The 18,406-nt window shown below is 43.4% G+C and overlaps 1 protein-coding gene across 2 annotated transcripts; it reads right to left on the reverse strand.

Moving 5' to 3' along the window:
• Positions 1-11: 11 nt before the first annotated feature.
• rd3 (retinal degeneration 3, GUCY2D regulator) lies at positions 12-8,580 on the reverse strand. 2 transcript variants are annotated; one of them, XM_062551113.1, is made up of 3 exons: positions 8,475-8,580; positions 6,126-6,569; positions 12-1,762 (listed from the first exon to the last, which is right to left on the reverse strand). In XM_062551113.1, exons 2-3 carry the CDS (start codon positions 6,419-6,421, stop codon positions 1,363-1,365), a joined length of 696 nt encoding a protein of 231 aa, XP_062407097.1. In that variant the 5' UTR covers positions 6,422-6,569; positions 8,475-8,580; the 3' UTR covers positions 12-1,362. The 2 variants fall into 2 exon arrangements, with proteins under 2 accessions (XP_062407097.1, XP_062407096.1); XM_062551112.1 differs by having other exon boundaries at positions 8,309-8,580.
• Between the last annotated feature and the right edge of the window lie 9,826 nt (positions 8,581-18,406).

Below are 18,406 nucleotides of genomic sequence, written 5' to 3' on the forward strand. Positions count from 1 at the left end.
GGTGTGCGTTATTACTGAAAAATGCAGACCTCTGCAGTAGAAGCCCCAGGAACACAGGTTTAGTCTCTTTCCTTAATCTGCCAATGAAATGAAAGCAGCTGTGTAGTCAGTCAATACAATTTCAATATCTTTAGGATTAGGAACACTGTAATATTGTTCTGAGGACAAGTGCATCGCTTAAACAAATTTATATTTTATTTTGAAATATTTACTTTCTGGAAAAAAAAACCCTGTAAAATTGAAAGGAACAAATATCTCCAGAGGACATATTAAATTACTCTCCAAGCACTTCTGAGACGAGTGGGAATAATTAAGGACAGATTAGGTCCCAGACACTTCAAATCTCACACGTTAGTGCCAGAAAGGCAAACACATACAGTAAATGCATGACAAGAAGCACAACATTCTACAGTTATATACTGCAAGCATGTAGGCAACGTTCTGTACAATTTCCAACAAGGTTTCTTCAAGTCTGAAACAAAGAAACGGCCATTGTAAATCCCAATATTTCATTGAATTATCGCTATTCAGTACATGCTTTTATCTGAAGTGTTACCATTGAACGATTCTTCATTGTGCATGCATGCACCTTTGAATGAGATGACCTTGAAGAAGATAGCACCTTGGAACCAGTTGAGCTACAGAGACATTTCTGACAAGAAAACATTCACGTAAGACCTGAAAATTATTATGCGGAGACTGAATCTCAGGTTGTGTCAGGAGGTCTAACTTCACAGTAAATTGCCTCAGTCTCCTGGCCTTCACAAATTGCACAGTTCTGTCAGTAACGCTGGTTGATGGATTGGCCTGACTCACTGTGGTCAATGACACAATCTTGACTTCAACAACTTTGCAGCTGGAGACCTAGATTGACATCCTGCACCCACTATGCGGTTACACAACCCAATGTAATATTGAGATTTTTTTCATTCCTGCTCACTGAGTTCAGACTGTCAAAAAAACCTTACGTTATAACCTTATAATCTCTTGAAAAGTTGGGAGCTACATTGTCATAGCTCTTCAACGTGGTTATTATTAGACATGTTAATGGCTAGGGTTAGGCTTACGTATTGGATTGGTGGTCGTGATACTGCCACCGAAATAAAAAAGGGGTGAGGTACTAAAAAGTCCTTATTGCTCTCTGCACCCATAAACCGGAACCAGGCAAGGACATTTCTGACAAAACACTCCAGTACTTCCATACCTTTCTATGCATACTTCCACGATTCCAGTTTCATACTGTTCTCACTCATTTTCCATTTTATAAACTCATTCACAATTTTCATCCTCCACTCATTCCTCATTCTCTCTCTCTCTCTCTCTCTCTCTCTCTCTCTCTCTCTTCACCGCATTACTCCGACATCACCCGACATGGCCATTTAATCCCTGGTGCCTGAAGTCAGGCATGCTGCACACACGAGGGGCTCGTCCAGTTCCTTCAGGCCTCGTCCCCGGCACCGCCCCGAGCCCCCTCTCCACGTCCTCGGACACAGTCTTGACCTCGGGCTCGTAGGCGTCGCCGGGGCCCCCGTTGGCCGTGGAGGTGAGGCGCGTGGTGCTGCCGAACGGGTTGATGCGGACGCGGCTGCGGAAGTTGAGCAGGGACATGCTGACGGCGCGCTGGCGGCTGTTCCACTGCTGGGAGAGACGCTGGGCCTCCTCCTCCTCCCGCATGCGCTCCAGCGACTCCAGCAGCACCGAGCGGAACAGGCCCGACACCTCCGGGACCTCCGGCTCGTTCTCCTCCAGAACCTGGCGGAACCTGGAGAACGGATGGAGTGGATATATGTAGGGGAAAGAGAGAGAGAAGAGGATGAATGATGAAGTAAAAAGGATCAGCTAACAGTGGATACGGACAGGACCAGCATGGTTGTGGTTAGGAATGAGGAAACTAGGGGGCGCTGTGGTGCAACTGGCTACAGCGCCTGTACCACATAATGGGTTCAAGAGCCCACAGGGACCCGGGTTCAAGTCTGACCCAAGCCTGAGTCATTTCCTGTCTCCGTCTCTCAGTCATTTCCCTGTCAGTCTCTCACTGTCCTTTCAAAAATAATGGCAAACAGTCCCTTATAATACACATTAAAGGAATGAGGATACTTAGCCTGGCTCCGCCTTCCTACGTAGTTCCGCTCAGTTTCATTTCCCTTCACTACGTCGTCTGGGTCTGCGGTATATTCGCAGGTTTTCTCAACACAAAAATGTGCATGTCCAATCAGCGAACAAAGGGAGTAGCTGAGAACGATGACGTTGAGGTTGTGCGCTAGTTTGAGCATGTCACATCACAACCAAATGTTAGCAATTAGTTATGGCAAATCTGAGTGGCTCTGGGCAGATCCAATAGTTTTAAACATCAACAGAGTGTTCACATTCAAGGAAGCTCACGCTTGGCAATGGAAAGCGTCCAGACTCTCTGTACATTACAGATGTACGAGAGTATGGTAGGACCAGGCTAGAGGATACTGGTTTGAGAGCCAAGAATACGAGCAAAGGTTCCATTCAATCCATTCTGGACAATGGATCATGACTCGTCTTGTGCTTTGCCTGAAACAAATTGTATTGCAGGCCACTTGTTCAAACAGAAACAAGATTACTTTAAGAATTTTACCTCTTCAAGAGTTCATTAATGACTCTTAAACGATCCATTCTTTAATATAATCTCAACTGCCGGTGGACATAAGCTATTATAGCAATCAGTGCCAATCCAAAAGATGAATTAGTGCCATTAGCCATTTTAACTCCCACCACTGGCATGAGTCACACAGGCTTTGGCTTTTCACGCATGACCTTCCGTCTTTGAAGGTCTCAGCTGATGTGCTCTTAAAAGCAGGACTCATAGGAACACTGCTCTGTACGCTTATGGATATTTGAAAAAGGGCATTAAGTCTTTCATGTCTGATCATAGCATTGGACCCCTGAATTGTACGTTTCAACATTCTAATCTTTTTAGAGATTTTTTTTATTATTATGGACTGAGGGACAAAAACAGGCATCAGCTGGATTTACATCAAAACTCGTTTGCATATTTTAAATCTGTGGAAAAATTTCACCTAAAAAGAAATGTGAGTTTGCGGCGCCCATTTCTATCCTCTGTGAGATGCAAATGGCTCTGTTCGTCTGATGTGAGTAAACCCATTTCCATCATCGCAAGGCCCATTTCATCCTTTGAATCCAGTCCCTGCCCACGAATATATTTTCTGACCAGGTTCAGGTTTTTTCGATTCGAGTGGTCACTGGTCAAAACCCGCATGAAAAAGCGATACGGAAACTAACCTATTAAGAGCCTCGACCCTTCAGCTGCCTTCCAGGTTTCAGCCTGGGTTCTTCACTTCCCACTCGTCTCTGACAACCATTCACATGGTAAGCAACCTCAGCGCAGCAACTGTTCTGCACTCTCCGTCTATCTGTTTGTTCTCTCGTCCCACTGACGTCATGAGAGGGTGCTCTTGAGTGTCCGCCTAATCAGAGGAGTAATGGCCGTGCCTGAGGCAATCTGGTGGAGTAGACCCGGGAACTGCGCAGTAGGGGGGGAGCGGCCATCTCTGCCAAAGCCATCAACCCCACCCCCACCCCAGGTGTGTTTATGTGGTTACAAAAGGAATACAATAGACCAAGCTATTAGCCTTCATTTCACCTGATCCAGGCAATTTGTGTCCAGGCCTGTATTTCTTTCTCCTCTTCCATTTTAGAAACTCATTCACAATTTACATCCTCCACTCACTCTTCTCTCTTTCTCATTCTCTCTCTCTCTCTCTCTCTCTCTCTATCTATCTATCTATCTATCTATCTCTCTCTCATAGAGATTGAATAGAGATGTTCTGCTCAACTAGTACTTCAAAAGAAGACATGTTAAGGTAGCAGGTACAACCCCTGTTGGCTTATCTCTAATGGGGTTTTAGGCCATTTAAAGCTGGACATATTATTGTTACTTTTCTTGTCTCTCCCGCTCAACTCAACTTTCTTGGAAGGCAGTGGAGTAAAGGGCCCAAATAAGTTCTCTGAAAGAGCACCACTGCTTGTTTATAAATCAGTAAACAGAGCAGGACCTATCAGTCATGCTTCAGCACACATTCTAGACCTCTCAATTCTCAGGAGAAAAACCTGTTAGTAAAACCTGCTGTTAGAACTAAACATGGTGAGGCAGCTTTTAGCTGCTATGCAGTTCAGCTCTTCTACAAATTACAGTTACAAATACTGAATCTGTCTTTAAATTATTCTACCTGGTGTATTTCACTTTGTCTTTTAATTACTCTTTATTTGTAAATGACTTTACCATTTTTGTTTTATGCTTTCTTTTTTATTATGATCTTTACTTTTTAAACTATTCTTTGACCATTGCCCTTCTATGCTCTTATTTGGTATTACTGGTTGCTTTTTTATGTTAAGCACATTGCTTTGATGAGCTGAAGTGGTTTGTCACTCTTCCTCATTATCACCTATTCACCTATATCATTCACAACTTCATTATGTCTACTTTGCTATGATTGCCATTGTTAAATTTGAGATAAAGTGTTTACATTCATATGTAGGAAATGTGGTGAAAGACAACTAACATAACATTGTTTGATCACAAAGCAGGTGATATTTTACTTGCTTTTGTTGCTCCATTGCACATATTCCACTTCTGAAGGACTAATCTGGTAAGGTTGCTCTCCAAGGTCTAAGGGCATTGTGCCAGGGAAACAGGTCTGACTCCCAGAGGCTTTAAGTGTGATTTTCAATTAGAGTTCAGCCCTCACACCCTGGTGTCTGCAGGCATCGAGTGCCAACCCTGGACTTAAATCAAATTAGTACAGATAGCTACCCAGAAACCACAATCCCATCAGACTGAGAGGTGCCTTTCATCTGAAATGTTCGCAAAGTAGTTTGGATTTGGTGTGTGAGAAATCTAGGGGGTGGTGCTGGCATACCGTATTTACAGATATTAGAATTAGCATTATGGAATCATCTGGACTAACTACAGTCCATCGACCTTCCAACTCGCAACGTGTCCTTTTCTAAATGCTCACTTCAAAAGAGCCACGAGTCAACGGCCGGTTCAGCCAAATGTAGAGTTGGCAACAAGTGCTTCGGTATTGATTTTGGAGCGTGCTGTGTTGAGAGGGCAATGTAGAATCTCTGCCAGCTTCACAGCTTGTTTGAATGTTGTTTACAATGGCTTTGAACACTGCAGCTGCCTCCTCATGTCAGGGAGAGAATTAAACATCACTGGCAGGGATTCCATCCAATTGTTACTATAGAGACGATTATTAGAATTTGACTGAAAGCTGTGCTCATTACCATCTGCTCTATTATGCAAATTAAACATCACTTACGAAGGGAGGACTGATTAACAGTGATTGTCAGGATAACTTTAACGTAAACACATAAAATCTCCCTTTGCAGATCTGCGAATATGCAAGTTAAACTTCTTTACATTTTCAACCTTTTGATATTTTTGAAGCATTTCAAGCATTTCTCCACAGGACTCCGTATTCCCACCAGGCAAAATTCAAATGTTGGACGTAACAGGCCCTACAACTTCAAAGAGCAGCCCGCACGACACACTATTAGCTGACAGGAGAGTTGATTGTTGAGTTGAGATTGAGAGTTGCTAAAAAGGCCAGGGCCTGACCTAGAAATAACCACCACCCACACATGTGCTCTACTTTTAATGGATCTCGACTCTCAACTGTTCATTAAACTCACCTGCATTACAGTATAGGAACCTTGGTGCACTTTTTATCTAGTCTTTTGCCTAACCTGAGAATGCTCTACACTACTTTGTGCTTCTATCTTTGTGCTTAACCTGAATGTAATTGCTTTTTGAGCAATGTGTACATGCGTGTGAACCCTGACCTGTGTGTGAACTAAATACAGTTCCTGTGCCTGTCTGAACACGTCCCTAATGTAAAAGACTATGATTATCACCTCAGAGAAGCTTTCACCCATGAGTTACCACCTGCTCCTGCTCACTGGAGTATTGCCACCCCAGTTTGGAGTAATTCTCACGGTCCGCCTCAACTGTGCACCTTTACCTGCCCCTGAACTTCTTCTTCAAGAGTTTAGCTTCCTGTCTTTTCTGTGATGTGCTTTGAGAATGATGAAAGTCAATGTTGGAGATGTATGTGGATAACAACGGAACTCACCGGAGTATGACAGCGCCACAGTGCGCCGGCTGCACCTTGGCGCACAGCTCCTCGAGGGCGTGGCGCTCGCCAGGGCTGATGTCGAAGCTGCTGCGGGGCGCGCTGACCAGCCAGCTGTAGTCCACGCCGGTCTTGAGGCGCCGGTACTCGCTGTCGCGCTCGCGCTGTAGCCTCTCGCACTCCTTCAGCTGCCAGCTGAGCTCCAGCATCAGCGTGTCCGTCACCACCTCCGAGGGCTCCCGCCGGGGGCTCCGGTACTGCGGCTCGCTGCCCCCCCAGCCAAACCACGACGCCATCGGCCCAGGCGGAGACGCAGACACAGACAGGCAGCGGGGGGACGCTGAGTAGGGACGGGGGTCTTTGAGTCCGGGGCGTCTGTGCCTGAGGGTCAGTTTGTTAGGGCCGATGTCTGTGCTTGAGGTTTTACGGACTTATCATCCAGTGCTTTAGAGAAAGAGGGAAAAAGTCAGGGTCAGGTCATTGTGGTTAGTTTCAATATTAAACATTTTAAATCATGGGTCTCTTTTGAAGACTTTCTGTTACTGAGAACGAGATAGATAGATAAAGAGGGAGAGAGAGAGAGAGAGCTAGCTACCATTGGCTGGGGTAAAAATAAAAGGTCACATGCAACAGCTAATTAACCTAGATCATTAACCTGAACTCTACAGCTAATCTATACATCCGGTCTGGTGAGTCCGAATCACTCTGGCCTTATCTTAACCATACATCCTAACAAGAGACTCGCCGAGCCACGATTTCTGTGAGCACCTCTGTGTAGGCTACAGCGAGCTCAAAGTAAGCACTTGTTATGGTTAGGTCAACTGAACAAATGTTGGTTCTGAAACCCACCACTCCTCCGACATCTTCCGAACACAAAGGCGTCAGTGTGAAAAGCCCGTTTCTGCATTCGCTGTGGCTCAGTTTTGAAGCAAAATGTGCTCAAGGCCATGACAATGTGCCATGGACGGCATAAGCTGTCCAAGCCAGGGGCGAGAAAATGCCAGAAATGATTTAAAACAGTCTCACAGCTTCTCTCCTTGCTCATTAACCGCCAGTGCTGTTGCTGTTGCTGGCAGCTGAGCAGCCAGTCTCTCTGCCACTGCTCTCCCTGGATGTCTGATTGCGCCTGTGACTGGTGCCTCTCTCTTCATCCTCCCCACAGTCAAGGGTCTAAAAATATTCCCAAAGGAAAAACAGGAAGAGCGAGGCAACCAGTCGCTCTCTGCCTCAGCACTCAGCCTCAAACAAAGAAGACAGGCACACAACATTGACTTCTGCTTTCTCTCGTGAGGCAGATGTTCAAATTCAAAAGATGATTTAGCCTCCACAAGGCATCTGGCCCATGGTTTGTCCCCCTTAATGAGGCTGCTGTGATTCTGGGTCAGTCAGGGAGGGCAGGCTGTTTGAAAACGCACAAGGCCAAGAGCTCGACTGTGAAAGACAGGTGTAGCTTGAGGATTAAGTTCACAAGGCATGGATTTAGATGCACCAAGACACTTAAATCCCAGGCTGTGGCGACATGTCACCTACTGTCATGCCTGCAGTCTTTTTCCATCATTATATAATGAATATGTTCATAGCAGTAGGCCTATGTCAGCTTATTTAACCTGTGGACAAGCACAATAGGCTACCTGTTGGACTGACTGATCAGATACGTCAGTTTTGAATAATCTCTTATGGACAATGACAGGTTCCGGTAACATCATTCAGATTTTAAAAAAAAAACAAAAAAAAAAACATGACCTGTTCAGTTCATTAATATTCACAGCGACAGCTATGGATGACCTTGCCATTATACATCCAGCCCGTAGCTGACGCTTTTGTTTTGATGTGAATGCAACGCATGACTCGCACTTCAACACAATTGTGCGCACAGGCACATGAAACGGAGATGAACAGATATCACAACCCCCTGATTATTAAGATGTATCTTCAGTCTTTGAGCTGGACATACAGTTACATTTGAACGCCCGTTACACCTTGTGTGTGCATATAGTTTACTCGATATCTGACAGGATCAAAGCAAGTTATTCAGAGTGTTCTGGCAACTTGCTCAAGTTGAACTGCCTGTTTGAGCGATACATTACACAACATTTTCTAATAGCCTACAACGATCATTGTTTAGCATCAATAGAACTTGTGTCCATATGCGCCATAGCAAAATAAAGCAGTTAACAGCTTACCTGGACTTCAGGAAAATGATAAACGCCGTAGATAAACAATATTTCTCTTTTAAACACACCAGAAAATCCTGCAGATACGATGCTCCTACGCTAATCGACCGTCATGTGAATAGTAAGAGCAGGTTTGCTCGCAACTCTGAGAGCATCTTTAAAAAAAATTAACCACCTCCCTTTCTCCTCCTCCTCCTGTGGCTGCTGGACTCTCTTTCTCCCTGGTTGTCCTCCCCGTTAAGTCCCGGTGCAAGCAGTACTCGCTCCCGAAGACAGGGTGGCGCGCGTCTCAGGGGAGTGCACACTGTACACAGGCGCTCTCTTCATCCCGCCCATCACGCGCGCTCGGTAGTGCTTTGTTGCCATAGAGATGCGCCTAAGCCCATTTGGTCATAGTAAGCCCTGCCAAGAAAGAGAGAGGGAGATAGATAGAGAGAGAGAGAGAGAGAGAGAGAGAGAGAGAGAGAGAGAGAGAGAGAGAGAGAGAGAGAGAGAGAGAGAGAGAGAGAGAGAGAGAGAGAGCTTCACATTTTGTTTGAATGAAATTATGATCAGTCTCAGTATGATAGCAGTCTGTAGGCCTATGCTACATTGAAACCTCTCACTTTGGCCTAGGAGAGTGACTCGATCTGCTCCCTGCTATCTTTCTATGTAGGCTAGCCTACAATGATCAAGATGTAGCCTATCTCCAACCGCCCACTGCGGTATTCTGATGAGCGTCTGTTGTGTCGACCAGCCATAAACGCTAGGTCAAATTCAAGACTCTTTCTCAGTGGTTCCTTGTTGGTGGAATGAGTTGCCAAATGCTCCCCGTTCCTGTGATAGTTTTGGGTCTTTCAAGTGAGGTCTAAAGACATGCACTTCGTTTATTAGCCTATTAGGCCTAAGCGTTTATTATGGTTAGAATCCCTTATATATATATATATATATATATATAAAAAAAGTCATCCAATCAGCTTTTGGAATCAATAGGATCCTATAAGATTGGGATCCTGTAGCAATAGGATTCCATCAGATTCTGGAAACATTTTTTGGACAATCCTAGATTGTTGCTATTGGGCGATTGGACTTGTTGGAAGGAATAAGAAATATTGCAGTATTTATTTATTTTCATGAGGCTATTGATTGAATTGATGTCATTGCTTTTTTCCTTGGTGTAGTCTTACTTTTACAGTTGTTTACTATTAAATTTAAGGTAGGCCTATTATCTTGTTGTTAGGCCTATTTACAGTATATGTCGCTTTAGACAAAAGTGTCTGCTACAGTAATTACCATAATCATAACCATAAATGTTGAACTCTTTAATCAAGCATCACATTTAAGCTCTACAATTCAGGCTACACATAGGGTTTTAAAAGTGATGTGTGAATTAAGTGATGATATGATTGCTTTTTGCTGTCTTTCGCTCAATCTCAATGTCTTGGCTGATGCGGTGTGTGTGTGTGTGTGTGTGTGTGTGTGTGTGTGTGTGTGTGCATGTGTGTTAGTGTTTGTTTGTTTGTGTTTGTGTGTGTGTGTGTAGATGTTTGTATGCACACTTATTAGTTTGCTGTGTCTTGTGTGGGTGGGTAAGCTTTTCATCACTTGCTGTAGTCTGAATCATATCTCCCTTTGGGAACATGCAGCAGCTGGCTTCACCATCTAGACGTGCTTAGCATTTCAAAAAAAAAATGGTAGGGCAAGTTTTGTGTAGCAATCTTTATGCCATTATTGTGGCTCTCTGAATGTTGTGTCAAAATATCGTATCACCAATCAATGTGCTTAAAGTATAGATACAAAATTGGAATTCCCGCTAAAAGGCTCCAAATAGGACTTGCAATAATGTGCAAATCTTTCAGGAATTTGATTATACTGTATACTGTTCTGCTTCAAGAGAAAACAAAAAGTTCCTTTTCAAGGCACGGTTTGAGCCTCTGACCAGTCCATAAGTCTCTGCAGGGACGAGAAGAGGAAAGCGCGGCGTCATGAGGACACCTGGGATCTGACCATTAGTGTCTTGCCCTCTCTCCCCCATGTCCTTATTTCCCTATCACTCCTCACATCTCCTCCTCCCTCAATTGATAGATTATAATCCCTTTGTATCTTGACACTCCCTTCTTGGAATTTCGGATTTAATCCTCTTTCCCTTCCCCACTCTTCATCTCTTTCTACATGTCCCATATGACTTTTTTTAATTATTATTATTATTTTCAAGCTTTGTTCAATGTCAAGGAAATTCTAGAACAACCATTGTGATGTGTTGTCAAAAATGACAAGCACATTTTCCACAAAATTCTGTACTCTCCGGCACGTTTTCATTGAACCTCTAGTCTGGGTGTTTGCAGTGCTCAGTGGCGTTGGATTCAGAGGCAGTGACAGATGGACAGGTAGGATCATCACTTAATCCAACAAGATGCCCTAGCAAATCCTCCAGAGGTATAGGCTGTCGCCGAGCAGAGTGAGGTCACCTTCCGTCGTCAACTTAACGTGATTGGCTCCACTATACATGAATGACTCTGAATGACTTGTGAAAATACCTGTAAGCCCATCATGGTTTGACCCATACCTCAGGAATGGTGCAGTAGCATGCTTTCTGATCACATGACCTGTGTTTTCTTGTAACTGTCGCTATCCCTGTGCTAATTCCCCTGTCAAAACAATTCTACAAAGTGACAGCACCATGACATCCTCCCTCAAGAAACACTTTTTTTGTAGACAAAATGTCAAACTAATTTAAAGTTCAAAATGAATACTGAAAACTTTGTTTAACATAGGCCTTTAGTCTTTCTAAGGACAAGCCTTCCTTGAGGTTAAAAATAATAATTTATCTCAGGAATTTCTAGATTTTAAGCCATGCTTTTGTGTGTTATGCATATTTTAGGATGCATAACACACAAAAGGAAATGCATTATCAACTTTTGGTATAGCCAAAATAATATGCTTTTTCATCTTTCAAAACATACAGTTACAATTACATAGTGTCCTTTTGATAAAAACACACCATCACTTTTTAGCTCTCCTCATCAGGGTTGTGGACTGAAATTAGGCTAAGAGCCAAGCCCAGATCTGTTAACTCAAGTAGTTTTTATCAGTCCTCTAAGCAAACAGGCTCTCACTCATTCAGTTTTGTGACCTTAAGGAAATGTAGGTTGGTTTTTCTGTCAAGGGCATTCCTTCTCTGATTTTAGATTGATGTGACACATCTCGTACAGTTTCAAGGTCAGATATTTCACGCACAAGTGTTTAATTTCATAGAACAAAATTGTATTGTGCTATGTTAATTGTATTTATGGTAACAGGAATTCTCAGCTCAGGTATACCTCTTAGAAATGTAGGTACTGTTATTGTCAGACAGGTTGTAATGTGCCAACACACCACTAGGTGAAGATGTTTGACCACTTTCCCCAAACTCCAAGTTTGTCTGAGTACCTAAAACCAGTCTCATAATGGAAGACGAGGAGCATATCATGAGAGCATATATTACTGATGAGACTTTTTCTTGAAACCGTTGGCTGTTGGCTTCTCAGTGTCAGTGCATTATAAGTGGTTGTGTTTTTAGCTTTTGTCTTTTTTTCCCCAGAAGTCTCTTCTGCTTGTGAGTGACAGAAAACTGCAAGAAAGATGGGGGTGCAAACAAAACAAAAAAGCAAATTGACACATAAGAAATCTGTATTTGTGTGATTCATAGCCATATAGCAATACGATACATTGTATTGATTTTGTCTTTGCTGTGAATTGCACATCCAAACTACACACCCTCTTTCAAGATGTGACAAACCTCCTATGAGATAGAGAGCAAGAGAGAGAGAGAGAGAATGGAGAGAAAGAGAGGGGGGTGGAGAGTATACTGTATGCATGTTATGACTGTATGTTATTGTGGGTGGACATACATACAGTATGTGTGGGTAAATAAAGAAGACTGCTACAGACACCCTGAATGCCACCATTGCTCTTAAGCTATGATTGACCCCCCCCCCCCACACACACACAGAGAAACATGCGCAACACTTGGGAACCGTTTATTTTGCTGTCACAGACGTCAATGTCTGACAGAGACTCATAGGCTGGTACTCTATATTTGTATAGCACTCCTGCATCTCACATATCAACTAAATATGTGTCTATCTAACTTCATATCATCAACAAGAAAAGAAAAAAAAAGAAAAACTACCACCTTGACGATAGTTTTTTGTGTGTATCTCTGTATGTGTAAGTGTGTTTGTGTGTGTGTGCGCAGGCGTGCACTTATAGGCCTTCATGAGCATTTTGGAATGCAGATCTAGTCTGCAGCAACCTGTTAGATATCATAGTGGAAGCATGTTGCCATATTGTATAGTTGCTTGTTCCAGGCCAATGCCTTGCGTCTGCGTGCGTCAGAGTGCTGGTAGGTCAAGAGGGTCCAGCTTAATCAGCGTGGACAGAAACGACTGCATGAACAGAACTCTCCCGCTGAGACGCGTTTCTACGGGGGTTGGTAGGGGGAGGTGGGGGGGGGAAGCCAGAGGAAAGAATAAAGAGCCGGAGCAGAATCAGGTCAGAATCCTCTCGTGACTATTCATGGATACAGATGCTCGATGCCCCTGATCATCTCTATTCATATCTGTCCATTAAAACAGAGCCGTTCATTAGTGCGCAATGGAATAATACGTGGTTCATTGGGTGATGTATTCTAGAATGTTCTGTTCAGGAACTGTGGGTCTTTTCTTTCTCGTAACAGTTCCATATACCTCAAAAAGCACTCCATTAATTACTTGGAGGATGTTTGATTTCATTGAGTGTTTTTTTGTAATCCATTTTTTCCCACCTAACCAAACCTGTGTGTCTCAACACAGATGAAAAAGAACAGAGTGATACTCATTGGATAACAAGTAGCTAATACCTCAGAATAACAAATAGTTTGATGTCTCGTATAGGATATCAAATGAAAATGACATTATAACGATACAACATTTCTAAATAAAGCACCATTTGCTGATAATTCTCTACATTCTCCCCAAGTGATCAAAGAAATTCAGACAGTGTAATACATGGCTATACACTGTGCTAAATAGTGAGGAAAGTTCAGAGTAGTTTTTCAAACATCAGTGTCGTTGATATGCGACCTTATACCAGAGCAGACATGCCAGTGGAGTGAAGGCGGAAGTGAGACAGATGTTATAAGATTTCCCAATAGGGGATTTCAAATGCCTGTCATGTGTGAGGGAAGGAAGCAACAGATATGGTCAAGGAAATCTTGACAAAGTGCGATCACATGCATGTGAAAACACACACACACACACACACACACACACACACACACACACACACACACACACACACACACACACACGGTAACAAGTAGCAAGGCCCAACACATTTGCTGACATCCCTTTTTGCATTGGCCTTTGCCCAAGGTCTGATTTCAACAGTAGGGGCAGGCTCTCCACCCTGCAGTCCAGAGCCTGAGGTTATTGGCAATGAGAGCTACAGCAGGAGAGGGTATCACGTGCATACACACACACTTTCTCACACACACACACACACACACACACACACACACACACACACACACACACACACTCACACACACACACACACACACACACACACACACACACACACACACACACACACACACACACACACACACACACACACACACCACGGCGATCACAAGACTAAGGCTGTCAGCAGCCATGTTACGTAAATGTGCAGAAGAACAACAGAAGGAGACTCATTGACTCATTGGTTAAAGACTCCTATGTTCCTGCGTAACCTCAACATTTCAGAAGAAATAAGGGTTGTTTTTTTTATCACATATATCCTGATCATACAAATGTGTGGCGTGCTTTAGCTCCCCATTTGTTAGTATGTGCTTGAGAGGAAAGAATGTGTATGCGTCTGACTGTGTAATTAAACAATATCTATGGACAGTCGTTTATTTGTTTTTGCCACAAGGCCAAATATCAGTGCTATGCTATTCCTGTAAGCGGTAGTAGATTTCCCTACCCAGAGCATAGCCTATGGTGAGTGTGGAATCTCACACAATCACACGGACACGGACACACACACACACACACACACACACACACACACACACACACACACACACACACACACACACAGGTGCAGGGCAGGTTTGTTTTCTCCCCATGGTCACAGTAAAGGAAAAGCCTCCTATCTGTGGTCGAAGGGGGTTGAACTATTTAAACTATTTGCATCAGTTTAGCCCTATAGCTCTAGATTTACATTGGTTCAACAACTCAGATACATGTAAACTTGCTAAAGATAATTCTGGCAAATTTCCACATTCTACAGTGCTACACTCTGGGGACGCGACTTTAAAATGCCCCTGGAATGTAGCACTGTAGCTGCGTGGCTGCTCTAGCTTTTTTTTCCCGTAGCGATAGCATAGGCGTACTCTGTGACCTTGAGAACACCGAAATCTGTGTGAATAATTGCCAAAGTTTTCCTTAATAGAGTCAAACGGCCTTCCACACCACTCAGCGTCTGTCTGTGGGCAGATGGAAGAGTTTGTCATCAGGTGCTCGAAATCGGCATCACAGCTTGTTGCCCTTCTCGGCGCTGCTGTTCTCTCTTAACCCCCTCTGTCTGTTCCGTCTCTTCACAGAGGCCCTGGAGCCAAGGCCAGTGCCTCAATCTGAGTTCACCATGTCAGAGAAGAAGAGGGAGGGAGAGAGAGAGAGAGAGAGAGAGGGAGAGAGAGAGAGAGAGAGAGAGAGAGAGAGCAGATGGTAAGTTATGAAATGAAGCAATAAAATGACCCATATACTGTATAGTATATTCTCGGTGGATGTTTTCTTTTCCCTACCGCAATTTCCCCCCTTTACTGCCCTTCGAAATATTTCATTACAAGACAGCCAAACCAATTCTGCATAGGCCTACACAATGCCTTGTGTATACAGCCTTGATTTGTGAACTACTGATGGATTTTAACACGCCATGAATACACATCTGCTAACCAGAAAGTCTCATATTTAGACAACGACAACCCTTAAAAAATGTTAGAAAATATACCACAGATAGTTGCACAAAAGAATACTGTATTTCTAAGGTTTATGCGTATATTGAGAGAAGTGCAGTACAACACTTACCATCCATAATATATAGTGGTATACAGTAATATATAATGCAGAAACAATGTAGGTGTAATTTATGGGGGCGTATAACCCCGCCCCCCATAATCAAAACCAGTCAATACAATCCCCCAATAATCATAAACATGACCTGTTGTAGAACATGAAGAAGTGGTCCCAAGCCCCTCTGATGTTTAACCCAAAGTGACACCCTTGAATGTAGGCCTAATCTATCTATATGAATGTCTCATGATAGATATCATGAGTGAGACAAACAGTAACTGAAGAAAAAAATGAGCTCACAATCTGCACCTCTTAGATTATTTGTAACACCACAGTTTGTTTGAGATGAGGCTCCCTGGGTTCACTGAGGCCTGACGTAATTGTTTATTGCCCGCCTGTGTCACGCTGACCGGCGCACAGCCGTAAATTAGCTCCCTGGCAACCAGGGCCGCGCTGACATTTGTGCAATTGCCATGGCGATACCGGGCTTGGAGAGGACTAATGGAAGAGATGGGTATATGACATAAAGGCAGGTCTTCCCTTTCCTCTAAAAGCTGTCAAAGTAGCCGCCGCGGCTTTGCAAATGAAGTTGCGCAGAGTGACGCAATCCCAAGGGAAACCATGTTTAATTTCCCTGTTTTGATAGGGTGTTGCAACACCAACTCGTGTGAAAAGACAAGGAAATGATCCTATAGGTCATGTGGTTTCATCAAAACATTTATTTATAACTCCTTATACAGTGTAACTCCTAATTTTGTAGTTTAGCTTGTGCAGTTAATCAAGGCCAAAACGGTGGTTATTTTTGGTAGCTGTTGAAACTGCAAGCACCGCAGAATCAGTGCATGTTCGCAAGCCTTTCAAAACATGCAGCTTTTTGTGTTCCCAGCAGAATGCCAGTTCTTGTCAGACACTGAGGTGATAGAACTTAGCTCAGTCAGCATTTACCAGCCTCTCACAGTAACAATGCTCAGTGCTTCTGCCATTGTGTTCCCCTCACACAGTCATTTAACATCTACAGTGACACAACACTTCATTAGGTGCGTGTGGTGACACTGTGTGGGGAACTGGTAAGTTGCTGAGAACAGGATGGACTTCTTCATAGCCTATAGGGCTCAGGGACATCAGCCACCCTGCAGGAAAGCCGCAACAGGAACAATGACTTGTATAGCACCTCTCCTTATAGGAATTACACCTGTATGATGTAGCATGTAATAGGCCTATGCATAATGTATCAGGATATGTGAAAATAACTCTATAATAGCTAATCATAGCTTAAACATAATTCAGCCTATAAAAGAGTAGGCTATATCAATTGAGTGCACAGGAAGTTTGATTTAATGCTTAGTACTGATGGACTATCAAGGTGATCTCAGACATACCCTGCCCTGCCCTGATAAACAGCACCCAGAATAGAATCTTTTGGCTCCTGACCATGTTCACTCTCACCCAAAGGTTTGTATCACTGCAATTAAATCTAGCATGAGCAATAAAAGATCATGTGTTATCTGTTCCATGCAACAATAACAGTTTGCATAAAAAGTTGCACAAGTGTTTCCCTGTACGTGTGGTGTAAGTACTGTATATACATGCGTAGATTGCTGATTCTGTTGATATGTTAAGGCGTGTTGGCCAGGCACAAGTAACTGTGTTTTGTGTGCTTTTTATGTGTGTGTGTGTGTGTGTGTGTGTGTGTGTGTGTGTGTGTGTGTGTGTGTGTGTGTGTGTGTGTGTGTGTGTGCGTGTGTGTGTGTGTGCGTGTGTGTGTCCTTGCACAAATGAGCACACGGGTGTGTGTGTGTGCGTGCGTGTGCGTGCATGCATGTGCACACAGGTGTGTGTGTGTGTGTGTGTGTGTGTGTGTGTGTGTGTGTGTGTGTGTGTGTGTGTGCCTGTTTGCATAAGCCCCTCATGGTGTGGTGTGGTCCTGCTGCCTACGCACACACATGACCCTGAGGGCCCTTTGGCCCCTGCATGCTCTGCGTGGTGACTCAGGGCCCCTGACAGCGTCTCCTCCTCCTCCTCCTCCTCCTTAACTCCCCTCAAAGGCTCCCTCAGGGGTCTCTCCCAACCGTGAGGGTGAGCCAGTGACTCAGAGATAGAGTGCTCCTGACGGCTGCACATTCAACATGACTGCTACACATCAAAGATTGCAGTCACTGGACTATACCACATGTCACGTAAACAAATACAGTATAACTAATGAATGGAGTTTTTGAATGGGAATAGCCTACGCTGATTTCTGAAGCATCAAATACTGATAATGACCTAAAATGGCAGTAAACGACCTTGACTTCAAACTCAAAGTGAGTGAGCCTGAAAAACGTTTTTCAGGTTAAATTGCACGGTAGATTCCCTAGACAAACTAGCTATTAGACTAACTCACACTATCGTTGTAGATAACTACCATAACTACATGGTGAGAAAATGTATGGAATGACAGTGGAAACAGAAAGTTATTGTAAAGTTATGTATTACCGTGTTACATAAATACACCAACAATCAAGTTAGCGTCCCCCTCTCAACAGAAAAAAAAACAGAGGCTCGAAGATTTTGTAACTAACAGTGTAATGGGAAATGTGAGAAAATGTGGCTGCAGTGTATTAATATTTGATTTGGAGAGAATGTCACTGTTTGTCAAAGGCTGGGAAGTGCTAACAAGAAGGAGCACAAAAAAGTCCTAAATTACATTAAAAAATCCCTTGAGTCAACAAAACTCAGATTAGCTGTGCTAGTAAGTAGGCCACGAGTATAGTTGACACAAAATCGCATTTCACCGCCTCAAGAATGAGTATTAAGCCCTGTGTGTATTACCTTTGGCTTAGGGCAAACCCCCCCTCTGGATTAATATGAAGAAAACATTAGCGAGGTGATTATGAGGTGATTATTTAAGATCAAACAGTTTAACACTAACAGTGCACATTTTTAAGCAAGATGCTGAACCTATTGGTCTTAGTCAGTTGTAGTATTTTATACAATTATGGACTAGGATTTACTCATTGGATTCTAAGTGCACAAATGCTTGCTGGCCACACAGTCACATGGAAGTGAA

Source organism: Sardina pilchardus, chromosome 12 (genome assembly GCF_963854185.1).
Source record: "Sardina pilchardus chromosome 12, fSarPil1.1, whole genome shotgun sequence".
In the NCBI taxonomy this organism is placed as follows: domain Eukaryota; kingdom Metazoa; phylum Chordata; class Actinopteri; order Clupeiformes; family Clupeidae; genus Sardina; species Sardina pilchardus.